This window comes from Lutra lutra, chromosome 9 (assembly GCF_902655055.1).
Source record: "Lutra lutra chromosome 9, mLutLut1.2, whole genome shotgun sequence".
In the NCBI taxonomy this organism is placed as follows: Eukaryota; Metazoa; Chordata; class Mammalia; order Carnivora; family Mustelidae; genus Lutra; species Lutra lutra.
Window position 1 is genome coordinate 122,711,513 of NC_062286.1, and position 23,784 is coordinate 122,735,296.

The 23,784-nt window shown below is 49.9% G+C and overlaps 1 protein-coding gene across 1 annotated transcript in view; it reads left to right on the forward strand.

The window, feature by feature from the left end:
- CTNNBL1 (catenin beta like 1) overlaps positions 1-23,784 on the forward strand; it is a 161,586-nt gene that overhangs the window by 135,336 nt on the left and 2,466 nt on the right. Inside the window, exons 14-15 of the mRNA XM_047745001.1 lie at positions 15,561-15,698; positions 15,934-16,006. Coding sequence (XP_047600957.1) covers positions 15,561-15,698; positions 15,934-16,006 — 211 coding nt within the window. The remainder of the gene's footprint in view (positions 1-15,560; positions 15,699-15,933; positions 16,007-23,784) is intronic.

Sequence of the window (23,784 nt, forward strand, 5' to 3'; positions counted from 1 at the left end):
TTGTACCTTCTCTGTCCCCATAGGACAGGCAAGGGCAGAGGTACCACCTACCCTCATGTGCCGCCTAACCTGTTAGAGCAGAGCAGGTGACAGTCTGCCAGTGGTTAGATCTTCTAATAGGAGTGCATGTCCTTTAAGAGGGAGGATGTGTCAGAATGATCCCTGTCCAGCCGGGGGTCTGGGTGATAGCACAAGTACCCTTGACATGAGCTGCTCTTAAAACATCTGGCCAAAGTGCAGTGCAGTGACTTGGTTCCACGCTGGCAGAGCTGGCAGAGTCCGTCTTGGTTCACACCCCGCTGGCTTCTGTAGTCATAGGGGAAGCATCCGAGGGAAGGGTGATCATGGGGTAAGAACTGGAAGGAAAGGTCGAGGTCACTCATTGACAGAAGAAAAACTGGAGACCTGGAGAAAGGGGCTTCAGAGGTATTGCAGCAAAGCCTGTGTACCAGGTTCCAGAGGACTGACCCTAATTTCTTCCCCTCATGGCTGCTGAGGGAAATGAAGCCTGTCAGGTTTGTTTCTTGAGGGGTTGTGCTCGCTATGCTGCTACCCTGGCTTCTATACTTTCCACCTGCTTCCATTTTGTTCTCTGCCATCTCTGGCCTCTACCTTTCTCATCTGTCACCTTCATCTGGGGCAGGCATTTGTGCTCTTTAATGTCCGGTCTGTGTTCTCCTCCCCACAAGACATTCCTCAGTCTTCGGTCATATTACCAAAGGATCCTTGCCTTGCTTTTTTTCAAAGTCTCTAATAGACTTCATTTTCTTTGTGATCTTGATTTGCTCTATCGCTCCATTCTCTTTTGTTCTTCTTGCCTTAAAGATACACTGGAGGCTTTTGAGCCGCACTGGTGGGAGAGCCAGTTGGGCCCCAGCTCCCATCTGTGGTGGAGCAGTGCAGCTGCGGGGCAGAGCCCAGCGCACAGGAGACTGCGCTGGCATTTGCCCCCAAGCTAGGCCTCGGGCCAGGGTGAGAGCCCCGAGCTTATGGGGAGACAGCGACCCTCTTGTCTGTGCACTGTTTCTCTTCACCCCTTCGTAACCACCGCCCCCGCTTCATGAGCTATACCTTCCTTTATGAATGCCAGGGGACAGGTCGCTGTGGGTGTCGTGCACGGGATCTCCCTCCCCCTAGTAAGTCCTCAGATGTTTGTTGATTGATTGAATTGACTGACTGGGACATTCCTCGTTTATGCGGTGATACTCCTACAAGATAAAGGCAGAGGCTCCGAATCCTGAGGCTGGACTGCAGACGCCAGCATGTTGCTCGCGCAGTTCTTGTTCTGCCCTCCCACCCCCTTGTCCTTTGACTGGGGTTTTCTTCTCCATCCTTTCTTCCCTTACAGTAACTTGTGCATGGTGGACACTTAGTGACTGTTTAAGTGGCAGAGTAATGTCTTCTTTCTCTTCGTCTGAATGATAACTAGAAGAAATTTCCCTAGACTTTTGTGGGGAAACAGCCACAAGACAATTTGAACTCCAGCTCTGACTGAAGACCTGTGTTATCTGCAAGAGGAGATTTTCAGGGGTAGAAGGAGGACCTGGGAGTTGAGGGACCTAGAATTTTAGGCAGGCACCCCCTCTCCATCACTGTGTGGCCCTGGCTTGTCACCATGCTTCGTGTAGCCAGCTTCTTAGCTATAATGTGGTATCAGCAAACACCTCTCAGATCCTTTCCAACTCAGTGTTGCCCCTCAGGTTCAAGCGCACATCCTTGGGTCACTGTGCCGGCTTCTAGCAGTGGGGTGGAATAAGAGCACCGGGAGGGGGTGATCGGTGACCATGCGGCCCTTCATACAGAGGAGCGGCAGCCTCTGAGAAAGTGTTGGGTGAGTGGGGAGTCACAGAACCCTGGGTTTGGATTCCAACTCTGCCACGTCCTAGCTCTGAGACCTTGGACAAATGAGTTGACCGCTCTAAATTTTGGTTGTGTCATTTGTAAAGTGGAAATAACACTCACCTTTGGGGGTTATTATAAAGAGGAAGCATAAAGTACGGAAGGCACGTCGCTACATTTCTGAGAGCCGCTGCTGCTTGGTGCAAGTAGCATCCTTCGGTCGTTCTTGTGCAGCTTTTAAAGCGAGCCAGGCGGCCCTTCTCCTGAGGGCACCCTCCTTGCCATCTGTCCGGGAAGGAGTCCCCCTAACAGACCAGAGTGTTGGCCCCATCATATACTTCGTTTGAGGGGAAGCTGGAGTAGATGGCTTTCCTGAAGGCAGCCGAGTAAGCTGTGGGGCGTGAGGGAGCAGCTTGCATGTAGCCGGTAGGAAACTTGGCCCGCTTCCCACAAGATTATCTATTATCAGCGCTGAAGAGGGTGTGAAATTGATTAGCACTGACGGAGAGTAATCGCCACAGCCACTCTCCCCTGGCCTTCACAGAGCGTCTGTGTACCACAGGCACCGGGGCCCCTGCCGTTCCCTGACAAACATCTGTCTCCTTGGTGCCAAGGCCGTTTTGCTGGGCACTGGCAAACATTCCAAGGCCATTAGTGCTCAGCAGCCCCAGTGTTGCTCAGAGAGACAGGGCGGGGTGGCAGGGCGAGGGATGCATTAGCGAGCCGCGCTCTCTGCCAGCACTCGGGCTCCGTCCTGGCAGGTGCAGCCGCCTGGCAGGTGTAGAGTGACTCGGAACAGAACGACCTCTTTTTCACCTCTCCTTCATGCATTCTTCTCTCTTAAGTCATCAGCAATTTGTTGCCTCTCCCCACCCATCTCTGTTAAACTCAGATGTCCTACACCCCTTGGGAGCTCAGCAAATATTTGTTGACTCGAATTGAATGCTTATTTCTCATGCGTTTTGATGACATTGACGGTCAGATCAGTAATGAATAAATATCTCCCAGACTTCCGCACTCCACCAAGTCTGCAACAACAACAAAAAACTTAGATAGCAGGGTCGGGGACTGCCCCCAGATAAGGCAGGTCAGGTACTGACAGCTTTAGTGTCTCAGAATCCCCATCTTCCCTGTACACTTCAGACGTCCACGGGCACGGTGCGAATGGCCGTGGTTTGCAATTGACCAAGAGTCACTGGACAGAATCTAGTCATTTGGCAAATATTTCTCAGGCGCCTGCTCTCTGCGAGGCACCGGGCCAGCCACTGGCAGGGGGTGAGAGTTGGAAGTGCCCGTGGAAGAAGGGGCCCCAGGAGCAGTGGTGCTGATGAGGCCTAGAGATGCCCAGGGAGCCGGGAGCTGTGGACTGTGCCCGGCGGGACCCTCAGCTGTTTCGCCTATGATGCAGGGTGCGAGCTGCATGTTAAAAGATAGAGATGCATCAGGCATTTCCAACTGAAGAGGAGCAGGAGCAAAGGAGGGGTAGGGGAGCCAAGTTTGGGGGTGGTGAGTGGGAAGTTAAACCCCAGGAGAAGAGGGTGAGAGGGGAGAATGTGGGCTCTAGAGCCCAGCTTCTTTCTGCTTTCTGACTTCGGACAAGTAGCTTAACTTCTCAGCCTTATTTTCTTGCTCAGTAGTGTTTTCTTTCTAAGGTGTATGTCCCAACCTGTGTACTTTGGGGCATTCAGAAGGTGGGATTTGGTGACCTAACACCTGAAAACTCTTTCACAGGGCTTGGCACATAGCCGGTGGCCAGAGAACCTTTCGTTATCTCTTTAAGGACTGTCTGCACCCCATCACCCCTGCACACACACACACACACACACACACACACACACACACTTCCTAACTCCCCTAGGACTGCAATATTTCTCATGATCTGGGTGCCCCCCGTTTCTTTAGTGTCCTCTCCCACACCTGGGCACTCCTTCCTGCCTTAGCACCTTTGCATTTGCTTCTCCCCGTTGTCCTGGCTCTTCCCTTGCTAGAGCTTCCCTCCACCTTCAGGTCTCAGCCTAAATGTCACCCCGTCAGAGAGTTTTCAGTCATCACCGTGCATAAAGTAGCATCACCCCAATCTCCAGGGCCCTTCATCACCTCTCAGTATTTGTTTATTCTCTGTCTCGGGGGCTGTAATCTCTCTTGTTCATCATTTTCTCAGGACTTACGTAGTGATTGACATGCACTAAATGAAGGACCATCACTTAGAGATGAAATTAGTATTTGCCCCCTGAGTATTAAGGAAAATTGAAGGTCTGAGGGTTTTTTCCTACATTGTTCCTTAACTCTCATTTTTAACCCTCTTTTTTGGTTTGCTCTATGATTAGCCTCATCATCAAAAGTATCTCAGGACCTCTGTGTAGGTTCTGTGGCCTACCTGTGGCGGCGTTCAGTAAGGTGAAACACGCCTGTTTAGAAGAGTCTACAGGACAAGCTGGTAACTGTACACACATTCACTTGAAATCACATTATTGCAATAATCTGTGACTGGCAGAGACTTCCACGTCTGGGGCTGTGGCCCACTGCATTCATATGTCTTCCGTGACTGCCCATTTCAGGGCCACAGTGTATCTGGACATGCCCTCGGGGCTCCTGGTTAACAAGATTTGACCTGAACTTTTAAAGGGCATGTAATTCTTGGACTCTTCTAGTGAGCCTCAGTTCTCCGTGATCTGTAAATATTCAGGATGCTTGTCTCAGCTGATTTCACCTGACTCCCAAACCAACACCAAGCCCAGAAACAGCAAGGTCCCTGTTATTGGGAAGATGGCCTGACTTCTCGTTGGTTCCTTCTGGCTTCTCTTGGTTAAATGTACAGAGATGCCTGGCTTCTGACTGTCAGAGTGAGACATAATTATATAGGTACTGGCAGGAATTTTAAGAGGGAGGAGAGCCTTGGAGAGAGGTTTCCCTTTTTTAGTTCCTGGGAAAATTATACTCAGCAGGTTTATTCAATAAAGTGTTCTCACCACATACTTTGCACTATAATGACTTACAAATTGCATGCTAATTTTGCCACAGTTAAATCATTCTAGGCTTTATCCTGGAAAGAGAAAGATGGACTCCTTGTAATGAAACAGTATCCACAGGACTTGATGTCTGGAACAGACTTGGACTATTTTCTTAGCATTTGAAACTCATTTAAAGATCTGTACAGAGCGAGGGGAGCTCAGGAGTGGATTCGTGGGGAACGTGATCCTAGAGCACTGGGGAAGGATGTAGACAGGAGAAGTAGGAGACTGCCATTGACTCTTCTGCTAACTGGGCGGCAGGCTTCGGCAGGCTTCTGGGATGCGCTTTAAAAAGAGAATCCTGCTGAGAGTTCCTCTCGTCCTGTTCTTTAAGCCCGTCGTTCCCAGACTTTCTCTGTTCAAGAATTTGCCAGGACACAGCTGATAGCCAGTAGAAGCCAGTGATGGTGGGGGAGGGTGTGTCCTGGTGCTTTTTCCTCTCTTTTAGAGCCATATGCACGTTCACCCTCCGTAACCCCCCTGCCTGCCCCCTTCCCAGTCTGTCATCCTTTCTGCCAGTACAGGGGAAGTCAGAGGAGCTCAGTTCTGATCCTGTGCCGCTGCCACTTACCTTGCAGTGTGGCCCTGCATGCTCTGTTTGGCTTTTGTCATCCTCCCTGCCCTCCTGTTCCAGTGGGGTTCATAGGCTCTCGGGCTGTGCGCTGGGGACTCCCGAGTGTCTACTGACTCTCATAGCCCCTCCCACAGGCCATCACTCAGAGGCTTTTGTGGCTCAGCCAGTCCAAAGCCTGGTCTGTGGCCCTAACGTGTATCATCCCCTCCCCTCCTTCACCGCACCGGGGCCAGTCACCAGTTTCACCAGGTCAGAAACCTGTGCTGCATCTGTTTCCTCCTTTCTGCCTGCTGGGTCCGTCTGGTAAGTTTTACCTCTGATCTCTGTGCATCCTCTTTGTCTTCCCTGTCCTCACTACCACCGTGTACACTTGGGCAGCCAGCATCTTTTCTTCTTGTAGGAGTGCAGCAGCCTCCTCGCTAACCGGTTTCCTCTCAGATCCATTTCTTACACAGTAACCAGAGATTTTTTGAAACTGAAAATGCAGCTGTGCCACTCACCTACCCAAACCCAGTACACACTGGCTCTGTGTTACCTGCGGGATATGCTCTAAATTCTTTCCAGGCCTCGCTAGGCCTCTCCCACCGGGGCCCCTGCCTGCCCCTGCCTCCCCACCCCATGGCTGCATCCCTCACCACTCCTCCCCTTGTGACATGCAAAAACAGCTCTGTACCACCTGTGCCTTCCTAACCTTTCTCCTCTGCCCAGAGTACCTCTCCGTACCATGTTTCCCACAGCCCTCTCCTGCAGCTGGCTAATTCCTCTGTATCCTCAAGAGCTTTGGCAGAAAAGTCTGTCAATAGATGCATGTTGAGCGTGTACCATGTGCCAAGCATGCTGCTTAGTGTTGCTGGGCTAGTGCCCGCAGAGAACATCCCAGCCCCCATGCCGCTCCCCCCACCCCTGTGCTCTGGGCTCCCTACGTGCAGCAGCCTGCAAGCCGTAGACCCAAATCTTGCCTCTGCTTCAGTTTCCTCGTCAGGAAGAGGGGTAGAATGGTAATACCTATCTTGAAGGGTTGCAGGGAAGATGAAATAGATCAATATACAGAAATCACTTAGAACAGTTTCTGGCACAAACAAGTATGCCATAAGTGGTAGCTATTATTGTAACTGTTTTTGGCCTGTATACTTGTCTCTCTCTCCCTCTAAAGCGGAGGCTCCACAAGCCTGTCCTGATCTTCCTTCCTCGGCACCCCCAACAGGATTGTTATTTTCTGGCCTTGTGTTCTTGTATCTGCTGTCGCAGAAGCTCTGGTTCTCTCAAGCCTGGCTTATATGTTGTCAAGATTCAGATGAGCAGTCGTGGGTATTTTTTGTTTTGTTTTGTGTGTTCAGTAAATTTAGAAATGTAGAAATGGAAGACACACGCGTCATGGAGACATGGTAGCTGGAAGGAAGCGTGAATCCTGAGGTCATACAGCCCAAGGTTGAATCTCAGCTCAGCCACACACGACCTCTGTTTTGGGGGAGATGACTTGCCCTTTCCGTGTTTTAGTTTTCACAGTGACTTTACCATTTTAAAGATTAATGAGATTGTTTATAGCAACGAGTCACATGCATGTGTGCTAGGGTTGGCCTAGCACATAGTCAGTTCTCCTCCATGGGCAAGGGTCTGGCCTGAGGTTCTTGGACCCTTATCAGAGTTTCTGCCAGTTAGTTACGCATTCTCCCCTCCCCCCAAAATCCCTTTTATTATTTCTTCAGCCTCGGTTTCCCCAACTAAAAATGACTGGCCGTCTCTAGGATCCTTCTCTAATAGTCTGCCCTATTTTAGAAGCTCTTAGAAGAAGGTTTTATTTGCTGGTGTTTGTGCACACCCCACCCCCACACCCCAACACACACAGCTCCACTTACCTGTCTCTCCCGTGGCTTAAATTCTTCCCTTGCTTTTGAAGAAAAAAGAGATGGACCTTTTGTAAATGGTGGGGCGTTCTTAGCCATAACTACAGACCATAACTGTGACCCATCGGGGCTCTGAGTCACGTCCCCTCTTATTAAGGCAAGAGGAATTCTTATTGGCTACATAGCAGCTTCTTTTATGACTGTCTCCTTCCATCAGCGAGGGGCAGCTCGCCGCCTGTCAGGGGCAGATTAGAAATGGCATCCACAGGCTCATTTGGAGGCTTGTGACTTTCCTGCTGAGAGAGATAGAGGCTGGTGGAAAGGTGGTGATTCGGTAGTGCTCCTGACAACAGATTAACATTTAAAGTGAGGACATGGCTGGGGCGGGGAAAACAACACACAACCCTGCAGAAATGGCACCTTGACACCACACGTACCACCTCCTTGCGTATCTTTGGAGATGAATCTGCTGAATTTAGCAGTCCCCAAACAGGCTTATGCTGCTGCGAATTGCAATCTGTTCTACTTAATGCGCCATTCACTGAATTACCATCTAAGTTTTTATTCTAGCCTTCTCTCGTGGAATGAGCAACACAAAACCTTTCTGAGTGTCTTCCGTTTTTTTCAGCTCTTCCAAATTGCATGTGGAATTTGCTAGCCTAGTTGTAGATTCACACACACACACACACGTGCACCTTTTTTTTTTTTTTTAAAGATTTATTTATTTATCTGAGAGAGAGCATGCTTGCAAAGAGAGAGCACAAGCAGGGGGAGCGGCAGAGGGAGAGGGAGAAGCAGACTCCCCTCTGAGGAGGGAGCCTGATGCAGGGCTCAATCCCAGGCCCCTATGATCATGACCTGAGCCGAAGGCAGACACTTAACCAGCCACCCAGGCCCCCTTTGCCTTTTTTTTTTTTAATTTCTATTTATTTTTTTTTTATTTTTTTAATTTACAAGGAAAAGACAGGCCCAGGAAGACACAAGAGGACCACACATTTAATATAGCTGGTTTGCATGAGACCCTAGATAGGGCATCAAGAAAAAAAAAAAATGCTCTTTGTTCATATGCTAATACTGGAAAAGGTCTATAAAACAAAGTTTTTCCTTCTTTGGACTGTGAAAGGTATCACAGGCTTGGAGCCAAACTGTACATGTTTTATCCTGTCTCCAACTCCTACTCGACCATGAGCTTTGCGGCCTTATGAGACATTTCACCTCTGTAAGCCTTCCTTTCCCCTCTGAAAGGCGGACACAAAGTTCCCAACTCCTCGTGAGGAGTTCCATGGAACTTCCATGGAAGTGCTGAGCCCAGCACCTGGCACACAGTGAGGACTCGAGAAAGGTTGGTGTTGTCATTATCCACGTGCTACATCCCATCTCTTGCCAGAGTGAAAGGACAAATAGAAAAAGGTCTTGGACAAGGAAATCATGTTCCACCAGAGTCTTTAACCGAAACTCAGTGACAATCATTTGACATCTGTCTCGGTTTTTCCATCTGTGAAATCTGGAAATGATATTTGAAATGTGCATACCCAACACAGGGCATATACAGCAAGTGAGGTTAATGAAGATACTCTGCTCTCAAAAGTAGAAAGCGCTTCTGTGGATGTCAAGTTGTCATTGCTTCACAAAGAGGACCGTCACCTTCACTCGCCACAGCGGTGAGAGTTGAATGAATTTGTGGAAGACTTCCTTTACATCTTAACTCACCTGTCTCATTTTAGATATAGTTTAGTGTACACACACATTTTCACTCTGAAATTTTTTAAAGTAAGGTATGTTTACGATACTTGAGGAAGTTACTGGATTTTTGGAATTTCTCTTTAATCTCTGTTAATCGTATTGCCATTTGAAGAACACTCGATTTTCATGTCTAAATTGTTTAAAAATGGCCTGTCCAATGTAGCAGCAGATCCAGGGCTCATCTCTTTGGGATGAGGAAGTCTAATTTACTGTGAGAGAATGAGCTCGTTGTCAGTGCTGACCACTATGTCATGTCAGGGTGACGCTCCCTGTCTCCTACCTGAGGCCTTTGTCACAATAGCTCTTCTGAATGGGAGCACCACCAGTCAACAGCTTCAGTCCGTCCATACAGACACCCAGATACAGGCAGAAATCCATCCTGTCTGGTGATGGAGGTGACTCAGTCCTAGATTTGCCCTGGTTTATCAAAGCTGAAAGGAACCGTCTAGAGCACGAGATCAGGGAAGACAGTTGGCGCTTCCTGCCACTCCCCACCCTGCAGTCAGCACAGATACAGCTTAACTGGTCTCAGGGCTCCTCCTGCACAAGCTCCCGTTAGTCCCCCAGCCCTTTTCCACATTGAGCACTTGACAGTCACTGAGGTGTGTGAGAGTGGACGCTCCAAGTGAAACCTGTTTTCCTTCCCTGATCCAGGACAGGCTTCTCGTTTCCAAGCAAAGAAGCCAAGGCCATGAAAAGTTAGATGACCTCTCTAAGGACACTAGTAAGTTAGCGAGCGTTAGTTTGTTTAGTACTCTGTCCAATCTTGGCAGAGGAACCTGTTTGTAGAATTAATACATTATCATTCAGAAAACCCAGTGTCTAAATGCTTCTTGTAATGTCAGAGGGTCTCTTAAGAGGGAAAGAAGGCAAGGGAGGTTAGGTATCTTTTTAGAATGGGCCTATTATACTCATGTTTGGGTCTGTTATACTCATGTTACTAGGTTTGGTGCCCGCGTGCTGAGGCTGGGGAGCTGCAGGTTTAATCTCTGCGTGGGCCAGACAGCCTCACTCTTTTCCTTGTCAGTCACTTTGAAGGATGTCTCACTGGTCAGTGGGGCAGAAGTCATTTGCTCCCTACTGCTAGTGAGGCAAGTCTACTTATGTGCTACTAGTATGTAACCATCAGAGTTTTCTAAATCGGACTCCTTCAGTTCTTCCAGAGCCTTCTGTGAGGAAAATAAGACAGTAGGGAGAAGCTTGTGGTGATGCTAGAATGTTGATGTTACTTTTATATTACTTCAGAGACTGAATCCTAGCCAGATGATCATGAGTTGGGTTGTACCAGCAGCTATCTTGGAGTCTCAGACACCCCGAGAAGTCTTTCCAGGGTTAGGTCCACTTCCTTATCTCCACATCAGTTTTTTTAATCTGGTATCTTAGAATCCAGAAAGGAGCCAGAAATTCATTAATCCATTTATAATAAAGGTTATATATGATCCTCCTTCTTAAGACCAAAACTTGAGAAGATATTCTAACAAGAACTGTCCCCAAACTTTCTTTTTTTTTTTTTTTTTTAAGATTTTTTATTTATTTATTTGACAGAGATCACAAGTAGGCGGGGGCCGGGGGTTGGGGGAAGCACGCTCCCTGCTGAGCAGAGAGCCCAAGCCAGGGCTCCATCCCAGGACCCCGGGATCATGACCTGAGCAAACACAGAGGCTTTAACTCATTGAGCCACCCAGGCGCCCCTCCCCCAAACTTTCTTATTTGCTATCAGAATGATACATAACCATCCTGCTTCTTTTATTTCCCTTTAAACACTGAGTACACATTTCCACTCAACTTTTCTGAATCCAGTCAGCAGTAAATATTCCCTGCCACAGAGTCGTACCAGGCTAGATAAGGTGCTATCCTGACAGCAGTCACCTTCTCTGCTTGCTGGTTTCTATGATGCTTCTGAAACTGTCAGGGTAGAGACTTCGTCTTAGAAGCCAATCTCTGTTTCATCTTTGTGCATGTTCAGCCCAGCGATGGTGATGCCTTTCTTGGAGATGAGCTAAAGCCGCATCTCAGATCTACATTTGAAATTTTCCCTTTCAAATCATCTGGCCATATATCTAAAAGTAGAACGTTGACTTGAACGTTGTCAGAGTCCTGAAGTTCTAAGGAGAGAGACAAAAATGGAGTTTGGCATTGGTCTCTTGGGTCCGTCCTTTCTGGATGACAATATTTAGAGAAACGGGAAGGTACAGTATGTGCCTGTCTGGTTAAAAGAAGATGAGATCGTAGGGGAGAGTATGGAAAAGGAAAAAGCACCAGGAAGGAAGAAACTTAATTTTGCTGTGCTCCATTCTTGAACCTCTACCACTCTTACTAAGCATCTTTGTTCTCGCAAACAGCTCTGCAACCTGCACCCACGCAAACATGGCAGCGTGAAACTCGGGTTTGAGCCTTGGTTTTGAGTCCCAGTTCTGCCATCCACTGGCCTTGGGGAGACAGCTCTGCCGAGTCCCGTTTCCTCCAATATTTGTGAGAAGCAAAGGAATTTAAACGCACTTAGACTCAGTCTGACACGCAACGAGCCCTCCGTAAACACTGGCTGGCCCTCTGAGGTGGATGGGTGGTGGCGGCAGAGGTCTGTATTCAGACTGCCTCCCATAGTGCCTCATCTGTAGCAATCAATCAAAAATAATATCATCTGCCCACAGCCAGGGTCTTGATAAGCAAAAAACCACACTCCCTCCTTTCTAACCTTTCTTTTAGTGATACTGATGTTCCACTGTTGATCTCTCTCACCCTAGCCAAGCTGACTTTTCCATGCCTTGATCCATGCTGTTTCTCCTTCTTAGAATGTCCTTTTCAGCCTATCAGACTCCTACAGAGTCCACCTCAAATGTACATTTCCTATGAAGTCTTTTGGCCCCTCCAGACAGACAAAGTGTGTCCTGGGTGCCCACAGCATGTGGTACCGTTTGAGAGGCCCTTGATCATAGGCATTATTACATTTTTAAAAATTAATAATTTGATGATGTTATTAGGCTATAATCTCCTTGACGATGTGGACTCTTAATTCATTTTTGCCGCCCCCCAGCATATCATCCAGTACCCGGCCCACCTTTTGGTGTTCAGGAAATCTTTATCAGGTGGACGAAAGAAACGTGTTCCTCTCCCGGTTTCCATGTTTCCAAACCTCTAAGGGCTTCATCACCTCTTCTCTCCTCTGTCTGATCAGCTCCCCACAGAGGCTGATACTGCAGCCTCCCAGCCATGCACTCTGCTTGCCTCTCAGGGCTGTGAACCGGCGTGTCTGTCACACAGGAGTTGCGTGTTCCCCTGTGTGACGTTTTCCTGCACAGGCAGCCTGCAGCCCATTTTTTTTTTTAATTTTTTTTTAAAGATTTTATTTATTTATTTGACAGACAGAGATCACCAGTGGTCAGAGAGGCAGGCAGAGAGAGAGGAGGAAGCAGGCTCCCCACCGAGCAGAGAGCCTGACGAGGGGCTCGGTCTTAGGACCCCAAGACCACGACCTGAGCTGAAGGCAGAGGCTTAACCCACTGAGCCACCCAGGTGCCCCAGCCTGCAGCCCATTGTGTCTCAGTGTTCTCTCACCAGGGTTCAGGCCCCCATCAGCTGGCCCACCATGGTCCTGTCCCTCACCACGTCTGATGCTTCCCCCTCTCCCCGTCCACGGGAGTCTTAGCACACACAGCTCCTTAAGCAACACTGAACTAATAGCTGCGTTTCCCAGTCCTGTTTGACAAATGCTTTCCAAGAGCCTGCTGTGCTCAAAGTGGTATGCGAGGCGCTTTCTAGGGCACAAAGAAGAGTGACACACAGCTCTTGCCTCCAAGGAGCCGACATGTGAGAGGCACACATCGGAATAACTGCTGGAAGGCGGGTCATGGGAGGTGCCGTAAATGGATAAATCAAAGTCTTGGGGGTTTTCCGGACTGAAAAATCCTAGTATCTAGTTGGAAAAGTTTACAAGTTGGAAAACTGAAAAGTTTTCAAAATTCTCAGGAAAATTTTTGAAAGCAATATCCCATTATAGACTTTAACTATATTATGATAGAGATTGCGGGGTGGGACTAGTACCAACATCGCCAGCAACGGTGAAGAGACAGAGCAGAAGGCAGGCCTGTCTGTTCTGTGTGCAAGGCAGGGCCGCAGGGGAGGCGGGGGGTGCGGTTGCTGGTGAGCAGAGAGCAATGAGCTGCACGAGGTCTCAGACCCCTGGAAGGCCTCATCCTTAAGGCCTTCATTCTGCTGTCTCTCAGGAGCTGGAAAGGCTGCCCGGGAGTCACTTCTTCCCGGGTGCCCTCCTGTCTTAGCCAACCCTGATCAGCACCCACCACCTGTCATTATCTTTAATATCCTCTTACTCTCTGGTCATTTCCTGGGTCCCTGTGGCCTCCCCAGACAGTCAGCCCCTCCATGACAAAGACCAGAGCATCCCCTTACCTCCATTTTCATTCTTTTTCTGCCTTAAGTCAATGCTTAGAATGGCGCCCTTGCTGCTGGGTGCTTACCTGGGCTGGGATCTGAGCACTTGGTGTTACGTTAATCATCTCCACCTCAGTGGTAAATCAGACAGGATTCCCATCCCCAGGGGGTCCATATTCTAGTAACTGGTAATCATGTAATTACAGGCAACTTACTTAACCTCTGTGTGCCTTTGATTCTGATTTGTACAATGGGATTAATAATCCCCTCCCTGCTCTCTTTAAATGTGGTAGTCAGAACCGTATATATAATGACACTTTAAACTCTACAGCATTATAGAAATGTAAAGTATTAGCAGCAAATGCTTTTTGCATGAGTGGAAGTCTGGAGTGATTTTGCTTCCTGTGCCCCCAGCTGATGAACACTTAGGAGTTCTGGAGCAGGAAGTTACGATTATGAGTAAATGAGAAAGTAAAGAGACCCTTCTATTTTTAAACTCCTCGGACATCAGTCCAGTGCTCCATGACTACCTCGTGAACATTAACACCATTACCAGATTACCAAGGAATTTGCTACTAAATGAAGCTAGGAATTAGCGGTGCTGATTTGCCAGACAGTGCAGCCCTCCTTTGCCTCAGACAGAGGCCTTTAGGAGCGAGATGAAAAGTAGCCTTGTGTTGCTACAGGCCGGCCCCTTGGGCAAATAAAGAAGAGCATTATCTGCGTCTAAATAGTCTCTAAGGGTTCTCTTTGGAGATTGATGACCAAGCGGTAAGTCCTCCCAAGTTTGGGAGGAGAGTGGAAAGCAGGGTCCCAGGGGCTTCCATCAGTGACAAGAGCCTGAGCTGTCAGAGGGAACCATGGCCATAAAACTACTGACAGAATTAAGAAATGGATTGTTGTCATCAAAAGCATGTGTCAAGCACCTGTCTTCTCAAGCCAGTCTGCCAGTCACATGGAACGAGTCCGTCTCCCAGTTCTTACTCCTGAGAGCCGACAGCCCAAAACAGAGACGTCTTTTCCCTTTCGTTCACTGTGTGGATGTTTACTGAGTGGAGACATGAAGACAGAATTCAGTCCCTGCCTTACCAGAGTTCATAGTCCACCCTTATGAAATGAAGGGAGTTGGAGACGGGCGTTAACAATGGAGGAGGGTTACGGTGGGGATCCGTGCGAGCATGGCGTGTGGTAGCAGGTCGTGTGCGGGAGAGGCGTGTGGAGAGGAGCAATGTTAGCCTTGTCATGAGGGAAGGCGAGCGGTGGAGGTAGCATAAAGGCAGCACTGGCCTCAGAGATAACCCTAGGATCCCGAGGAGGGAAGGCAGTGAAGGCCCAGAGGTGGGAAGAGGAGCTCTGGTGGCAGAGGTGGTGATAATCTGCTAGTTGGGGGGCTCAGGGGTGGTGGTGGACAGGTCCTACCGTTGTGCCGGTCACACGGCTCTGAGCGCACCAGAAACCGGTACACGGTGCACTTTAGATGGGCAAATTGTGTGGTATGTGGATTGTATCTCAGTAAAGCTGTTTAAGAAAAGAATCTGCTGAAGAGGAATACATCTGGGGACAGCAAGACAGATAGGTCTGGAGTTGCAGCGGTTGTCAGGGTGTCGGTCTAGGGGAGTGCCTGCTGGTGACACGTCACGGAAGGGGTGGTGGCGTTTTGCTGCTGATGCGGTGTGAGCCCAGAGGGGCGCTCGTACGGCCTGTGCTGTCACCCTCAGCCTCACCAGGGCAGCAAGACAGACTTGTGGACATGGGACCGCTCCTCCCGAGTTCCACCTGACTGGGAAGGGAAAGAGATCCACAGGTCTTCTAGAGAGGTGATGTACGGGGGCCAGAAACGAAGAGTGAAGAATGGCTGGAAGCAGATACAGCTGAGATTTGTGTCCCTGTCAGCTTATTTTTCAGATTTAAATGTGGATGAGATCATTTTGGCCTTGACTGCATAGGGGGAGAAAAAGGGCTTTAATCTGACTCCCTGGGCCTCTAGTCCATTAAAAATGAAAACGTAAGGAGGAGACTTTAGAAGATAATGGGCGGAGCAGGAGACCACAATGGAATGGTCTCCTGGTGCTGTTGTCATTGTTGTTGTAGTTGCCGTTCTTTTGTGTACTCTGGGCTCACTGGCCAGCTCATTTGTCCCCAATGCTCATTTGCTTGCAGGACATGGTCCGGCGCGGGGAGATCATAGACAACGACACGGAGGACGAGTTCTACCTCCGGCGCTTGGACGCAGGGCTCTTTGTCCTTCAACACATCTGCTACATCATGGCGGAGATCTGCAATGCCAACGTGCCCCAGGTAGGAGGGGCTGCCCCCGACGGGCCTGTCCACGCCTGCCTCCTTCCTGAGCCCCTGCCTGGGCGGAGACTCCGAGAAAGAAGGGGATCCACTCTCCTTGCCTCCCTGCGCTCTGTGTGGGCCCGCTCCATTAGGGGTGGGGGTGCGGTGCACACTTCCTACAGGATGGATGCTGGTGTCTGCCAGGACAAACAGTGCTTTCCCTTTCCCTTCCCTCCCTTCCCCTTCCTCGTAGATTCGCCAGAGGGTTCACCAGATCCTAAACATGCGGGGGAGCTCCATCAAGATCGTCAGACACATCATCAAGGGTGAGTTGGTGCTGCTTGTGTCTGAGGCTCCCGGCATTTGGTGCCCAGCATTCTCTGCACTGCAGGCTTCAGTGTGTTGTCACATGCACTCTGGGTCCGGATCGTCTCTGTTAGGATGCCCAAGACTAGCCTAGGTATTCATTCTATGCCTCTGACCCTTCCGTTCCAGCATTTAAAGAACATGTAACACACGAGAGGCAGCAAGCCTTAGAAATATTTGTTAAGAATTTAAAAGAAAGAAGAAGACAAAACAAGAAACAAAAAATCCAGTTGCAAACTACATGTAGTGGAAGGAAATGGCTTTCTTTGGGAGAAAAAAACCAAAGAAGTAACAGGAAATCCCCAGAATCATGCAAGACCGCAGGAAGTGAATCTGAGGCAGTGTAGTGTGGCAGAAAGAGCAGATCTGCCGTCCAGCCTTGACCCTGCCTTCCCCCATTTGTGTGAGTGTGATCTAGAACTTTTGCAAAGGTTCAGGAGACACTGCATGACAGCGTCCAGTCTAGTGCCCAGCAGTAGATAGTGCCTGGCATCCAGACAGTGCTTGGTCATTTGAGCCTCCCCTCTGCCCTCAGTTACCCCAGGGAGTCCCTCAGATGCCATGACATCTTTAGGACCTTCCTCAGCTGGAGTGGCTCCTGAGGCCTGCAGTGGTGAGCAGGCTCGCACTCACAAGGGTACCAGAGCTGGACTCTGATGCGGCCATGCCCGTGGCCCCCTTAGCACAGACTCACACACACGGCATTAGAGGCCCGTATTGGACTTCGTGGTACAGCTCCTGCCAGAGGTCAGAGAGAGCCAGGGCAGACTGGTCGCTATGAGCAGATTTTCATTTTCCCGCCCTGGCCCATTCCCATTCTGCCCATTCCCAAGGTGAAGGAGTAGGCTAGGTTTACTCTAAGGGTTTGCCTGTAAGTGGCTTATAACTCCCATTTCAGGCGGGGGGATGAAATGTGAAGATAAATGGTACATATAATAAGGTAGAGAGAAGTTAAGAGCCGTGGTCTCTGGGATCCGCCTCCTGGAACTGAATCCTGGCCCTGTTACTTACTGTGTTACCTGGAGCGAGATACCCATTTGCTATGTGATCTCATAGTATGGGTGAGAAAATTAAATAAGATGATAGATTGAAATACCGGCCCTTAATAAGTTCTCTGTAATTGTTAGCTGTTATGAATATTATGAAATATGATGATGATAATTGTCATCATCGTTACTGTAAGTGAGGCATGGCTACAGTCTTATGGCAAGTCTTGTGAAAGTGGCATCGAAGTGGGTCTTAGCAGCTGTGGCCAGGACATCCCAGAACAACGGAACGGTGTATGTGAAGGCATGGGAGCAGGAAGCCCTGTGTTCAGCACAGCCGCCCCGGGCAGGTGCCAGCGGGACCACCATCGTGTCCATTTTGCAGATGGAGAATTTGAGGTATTAGAATCTTGTTTTCTCCCTCAGAGAAAGCAGAAAGGGAAACCGTTCACAAAGTGAGCCCAGCACCCTGCCTTCCACGGCGGCATCCCGGGTGCTCCTTCCCCTCTCCGTGTCTCGTTCACCTGAATTACTGCGTGGCGTGTCATGCCGCCTCCTCCCCAGGGTGTAGCTGTGGTGATTTGCATCTCCGGTTCCTAAATGGCATTTCCGTCTAACGCCCACTTGTTCAATTAGAACTTTTTATCACTCTCAGCTCTTCTCTTTCGCATTTCGGCTTCTCCCTGCACCTCCATCCCTGCAATCAAAACAGTGATCTCCTGAGGAAGAAAAGGTGTTTTAACGGGTACTGACACGGAGTAGGTGGATGTATTCCTTTGTGAAATCCTCACACGTATATCTTAAGTTATTCGGAGTTTCCGGTGGTTGTGAGCTGGGCTCTGTCCCCCTCAGAGCGCCGTCTAGCCCCCCAGTGCCTCGTGGGGTGTCGGGCACACACTGGACGCTGAGTGGAGGTTTGTTTGCTGATGCACAGATGCCGCGTGCGTTCCCGCCACCCTTGGTCCTGTCCGCTGTTGCTTTCTTTCCCCGCAGCTGTGCCGGAGCCTCGGGCCAGCCCTTCTTTCTCCCTCCGACGCCCTGTGCAGCCACAGAGTAGTAAATCCGCCAGATCCGCCTCTAGACTCCATCTTGAATCCGTGCGGCTCTCTCCATCTGTTACTTCCCATCATAGCACCCAGTTTATTTCCTTCCTAGCCTTTATTACAATCTGTAATTGTTTTTATTTATGTCTTTGTTTACTCGTTTTGTGTGTCTCATACGTGAAAATGTATCTGTAACGTAGGGACGTTGTCTGGCTTGTTCACCGTGTCTCCTCAGCCCCCAGAGCCATGCTGGGCACGGAGGGAGAACCCACGAGTATCTTACATATTGTTAACTTCAGCCCCACCTTTGTGCAAGTTGAATTTAGCAGATGTTTGCTGAGACTTTCCTCAGGGCTAAGCACCGTGCTGGATACCGTCCTCGGGTGCTGCACGGTGCCTGCTCTCATGGGGTTTATAATCCGCAGGACACAGGTGTGTAAGTGACCAGCCATATTTCAAGCGAAATACATGCTCCAGCAGCTTCTCAGCTGGCATTTGCCGAGTGTCCGGCTCTGGGTTCAGGACTAGAGAGGCAAAGAAGAGTGAGCATGAGCCGTATTTTTGAGACGTTCACAGTCTGGTGGGGAGAGATACTCGGAACTAATTACAGCATGCTAAGTGCTGGTTGAAGTTGTGAACGGCGTGCTAACGGAGTGGTAAGAGCATTTCTGGAGGGACAGGCCATTCCGTGGGCTCCCAGGGAGGGAGAGGCTCCTCCTAGGACTGGAAAGAGTGTTCCAGGGGTAAAGACACATTCCAGGCAGAGAGACAGGAGACCCAGGGGTAGGACAGGACATCAAAGGGTTATCGACCCTCTGTGCACTGCAGGTGCCCACCCTGGCTCGCTCCCACCTCGGGGAAGCCCTTCTGGATGTGGTGGTGTGCCGGGGGAGCCGAGCCCCATGGCCTGCCTCTGTGCAGCCAGCGAGCCCCTCAGGGCCCTGTTGGTGTTGAAAAGGGGTCAGGCTGGCTGGCGGCGGGGTGGATGGCTAGGCTCTGCTTAGGCCCTCCCCTTTAAAAGCCTTCACTCCTTCCCCCTTCTTCCTCCACCCTTCCTTCCATCAAAAAGCATGAGAAAACAAAGGCTCATAAAGAAAACCAACTCATCAGTCTGTCCTCTTTGATTTTAATTTTGTTTTTCAGTTTGGGTTGCTTCCTTTTTTTTTTTTTTTTTTTAACATACTAATTAGATGCAAGCTTTTTCTTTGATTTTATGGCCTACATATTTCCTAAGTTTTGCTGGCAGGATGACAGCTGATGTATCCCTTGAGGTCCCAGGAAAACGCTGATGAGGCAAGCCCAGCAGGGGACTTTTCCCGTTGTATCTCAGTCCCCTTTCTCACCATTTTCCTCCCTCCTCTTCTATTGGGGGGTGCCAAGAGAGCTGGGAATAATTGATGGCTCATTAAAGTCCCTCTTTCCGCAGACTGCTTACTCGGCGCTCCCAAAGTCCAGCCTTCCCTGTAGCTGGCAGCTGCTCCAGGCCTGAGCACTGGGGCACGCACATAGGAGAGGGTGGTCTCTTCCCTGGGGAAGGGCCGGCCACACCGTGTGCTCCATGAGGACCTGACGGTCTTCCTGCATGTAGTCTTGTGCCTTGTACTTGAGTCACTAACAGTGTTGAAAACCAGATCAAAACTCAGAACTATACACAGTCTGTCTTTCATCTGGCAGAAAGGAAACCTCTAACTTTGTCGATTGGCTTATACAGTCCTCCCACCTTTTTTTTTTTTTTTTTTAAGATTTTATTTAGTTATTTGACAGAGAGAAACAGTGAGAGGGAATTCAAGCAGCGGGGATGAGAGAGGGAGATGCAGGCTTCCCGCTGAGCAGGGAGCCCAACGGGGGGCTCGATCCCAGGACCCCAGATCATGACCTGAGCCAAAGGCAGGTGCTTAACGACTGAGCCACCCAGGCGCCCCCAGTCCTCCTGTCTTTTAAGAAAGAAAATTGAGGGCATCCGCTTTTATGGAGCACCGAGTTGGCATCACAGGGCACTAGGCAGGCTCCTAAGATGAACGAGACACTTAGGAGTCCCTGTCCCCTGGGAGCATAAGGTCCCATCACAGGTGAAATGACTGATCACTACACAAGGCAGCATGAAGTCAGTGCGAAGACATAGAGCAGGAATCATGAAGGCATGCTTCATTCTGCTGCAGATTAAAAGGAACAAGGGTCCGGGGGGCTGCACAGAGGAAGTACTTTCTTTTTCTGGTAGTAAAATAGATGTCAGATTTACCATTGTAACCATTGCGACCGTCACCACCACTTATCCACACCTTTAATTTTCATCTTGCAAAACGGAAACTCTGTACCCATTAAACACTCACCCCCTGTCCCTCCTCCCCCCATTTCATTGGTTCTTGGCAGCCACCCTTGTCCTTTCTGTCTCCATGAAGCTGGTAAGTGACTAAGAAGGTTCTGGAAGCACATGATGGACCTCTTAAGGGCAGGCACAAATGCCCATCATCAAGGGGCCATCTCCTTGGATGTGGTGTGGGAGCTGTGACCTAGAAATACTGTTTAGTATAAATACTTGTGCCAGGGGTTACCGTGGAAGCTGCTGGCAAGTCTCTTCGATGTTTTGGTCACTGGCGAAAGTTACGGGAAGACCACATGGCTGCTGGGCTGTTGTGCAGGGGAAAGCTAGGAGGATTACTGACCCCAGACTCTTTTATTGGTGGCAAGAAGACTGAGCCAAAGACTTCAAAATGCCTTCAGAAATTGGTTCCTGGCCCTTTGATTTGTTTTTTCATTATGGCTTAAAGTCTCCTCTAGAAGCTCATAAACATGTATTTCCATGTTGATTTGGGGCTCTTGGTAGCCTGAGCACTGCCTCTGCCATTTTGAAACTGCAGAAGCTGACAGGATTTCTCTTGATGACATGTTGATGTGTGCGTGACTTGCCCTGGGTCATGGCTGCCGTGACCACTAGGGTGTTCGGCGGCAGGAGAGAATCCTGGAGAGAGACGTGCCTTTCACCCTGGGCAGCTCGTTACCCTCCGTAAGCCACAGCCGTTCATCTGTGAGGTGGAGATAACCTGCCTCACCAGGTTCTGTGAGAGTCTGGGGAGGCGCCGTCCGCACGCACAGCCCTGACACGCGGCCGGCACGTAGCACATGCTTGCTACATGTCAGCGCCTCTGCTGCTGGGACCCGTGTGTGATCTCCTCCGGCAGGAAACAGATCGGAGACGCACAGACCCGTGTGATTCTGGCTCTCTGTGCAACTTTGGCTAAGTTGGTAGATAATGCATTCGAGCCTTGGTTTCCTCTTGGTAAAACACAGACCTGGAGTGAATATTGCCCCTTGGGAAGGCTCAAGTCGAGCTACAGTCGGGCGGCTGGGACAGTATGTGCTCAGCAAAGGGAGCCTCCTTCCCTGGCTTCCTCGGCCTAATCCTTTGACCTGGAGGTGACAGCAGTCTGGACTCAGGTGCTGGCAGGAAAGCCGGTGGACCAGCACCTGGACAGATTCCTCCTCAGGGCCTGGGAGGGGAGGGGGTTTTCCCAGCAACTTAGGCATCCTCAGGACAATGGGAACATGACCCCTGTTAGCATGAGAAACAGATGGTATCCTTTTCCTTTAAATGGGTGTCACTTTAATGGAATTTCTGATGGACTTGTGTCCTGTAGCTACAGGTGAGTGTCCTTCTAGGGAAGTATGACACTAGACCTTCCAGGCTTGTCACTGTCATTAAGGAATCTGTTAGACATGCATTTTCCTTTCCCAGTTTCTTGCGTCTTCCAAGTTTTCAGTGTGAAAAATAGGGGCATTCTTCTCCTCCCCTCACCCCACTTCCTCCTGCATTTCTTGAAGGGTGAGCATTTGAGGCTTCAGGTTCAGGGGTCCGAACCAGGCTTGTGAATGCGGCCCAAGTCTCTGCCCTGAAGATATTCTCCCCATCCGCCAGCCCCGAGGCCCCTCCCTCTCCCGTTTAACATAAACAGAACAGCTTGTATTCCATGTCTGAATAGTAAACCTGCTGTCTAAAGTTTGCTTTAATATTTATGCGTTCAGCACTGCTGCCTGTTTTTGAGCTCCATCAAAGCCTTTATTATAAGAGCATTTGAAAATGCTGGGGCAGTAGAGAAGGGAGTTGATGTGAGGACCACCTTTCTCACTCTCTCCAGCCCGACTCACCCTCTTCTTCCTCTCTCTCGCTCTCCCCCAGCTCCCCCACTCCTAGTTCCCCCTTCATCTAGCATCTCTCTTTCTCCTGCATTCTCTCTTCCTTACACACACACACACACACACACACACGCACAGAGCAAAGAGAACTCTTCCCCAAGACCTCTGGGAGGGACCTGTTCAATATTTATAGACTGCTGCAGCAGCTGTAATAACCAGAGGTAGCTGGCACCACCAAGATTTTCTCTAAATAGGATTCTACTGTGGAAACAAAGAATGAGTAGGGGTAGGGGGTGGAGGGCGAGGGCGCATGGCACAGCTGTGCCAGCTGCCAGGGGTCGTGGAAGAGCACTGGGGCCTCGTCAGACCTGGTTCTGGGCCCGGCTCCGGCTGGCTTGCTGTGGGACGCTGGCCAGTCACCCGGCCTTCAGAGTTGTACTACATTTCTGAGAGCCCTGCCAGTTCTGACATTCTGACCCGCTCCACACCTGTGGCCACTGAGGCCCCTTTACCACAGGACATGGCATTTGGAGTCTTAGCCTTCTGGAGCACTTTGTAGCCAGAAGCCCCGGGGGGCTGGGCTGCTCTGGAGCGCTCACCAAGCACTTTTCTCCCCAAAGGATGGAGAGCAGGCCAGGCAGCATATTGCTTAGGGAAGACGATGCCAATTCGGGGACTTGCTCCCCCCGCCCACTAGCTCTTCAGGTGCCTTTTTCCCAACTCATATACCCTTTGTTTGAATCCCAGCCTCTCTACCGTCCTAGACTTGGGCATGTTGCTCCAGTTCTCTAATAAGCTTCAGTTTCCTCGTCTGCAAACCAGAATGGCTTCTCTGCCTTGTGTGATGCTGCAAAGATCAGATGAGCCACCAGACACACACGCCCAGCACACGCTGCGGAGGAGACAGCCCCTCTTCCACATTGCACCTGTTCCATTTACCACCCATTTGCAGAGAACAGGGAATCTGATGCTTCCTCCTTCCCCACTGAGAGCCACGGGAGACAGGCCATGGGATGGGTGCTCTGTGTGCTTGGATTTTCTAAGGCCTTGGCGTTTTCTAATCCCCTTGATACGGACTCTGCTTTCCTCTACCTTGTAGGTCTCTAGAAAGAGATTAAGTCCCTACAGGGAAGCTGGCTTGAGTTGGAAAATCACTGCCCCAAAGGATCAGACTGTTTCTGCACTTCCCTCCCTCCTGGGTCTGAGAATACATTAGGAGAGCAAAGTGTTAGTTCAGTCCATTAAGACTCTTGCTTCCAGACCATGCCTCTGGGGGTATTAAATGCTATAATGGTCATTTCTCTGTCTCCTGGGGCATCAACTACTAGATCATTCACACGTGAGTAAGAGATAACACTTACATATGGCCCTGTAGCTGTCTCCGCAGCCCAGATCCTATTCTCCCATCGCCCCAGCCCTTTCTTTAAGGGGCCTTTAATAGGAGACCTCACAACCGTTTGCTGTTGGAGGTGATGGATGTATCTAACGGAAGAGGATGATTTCCAGGGGGAGACACACAGCTGGCACATGTCTGAATCCCAAATCCCGTTTTCCGGCACATGTCCAAAGTAATAAAGA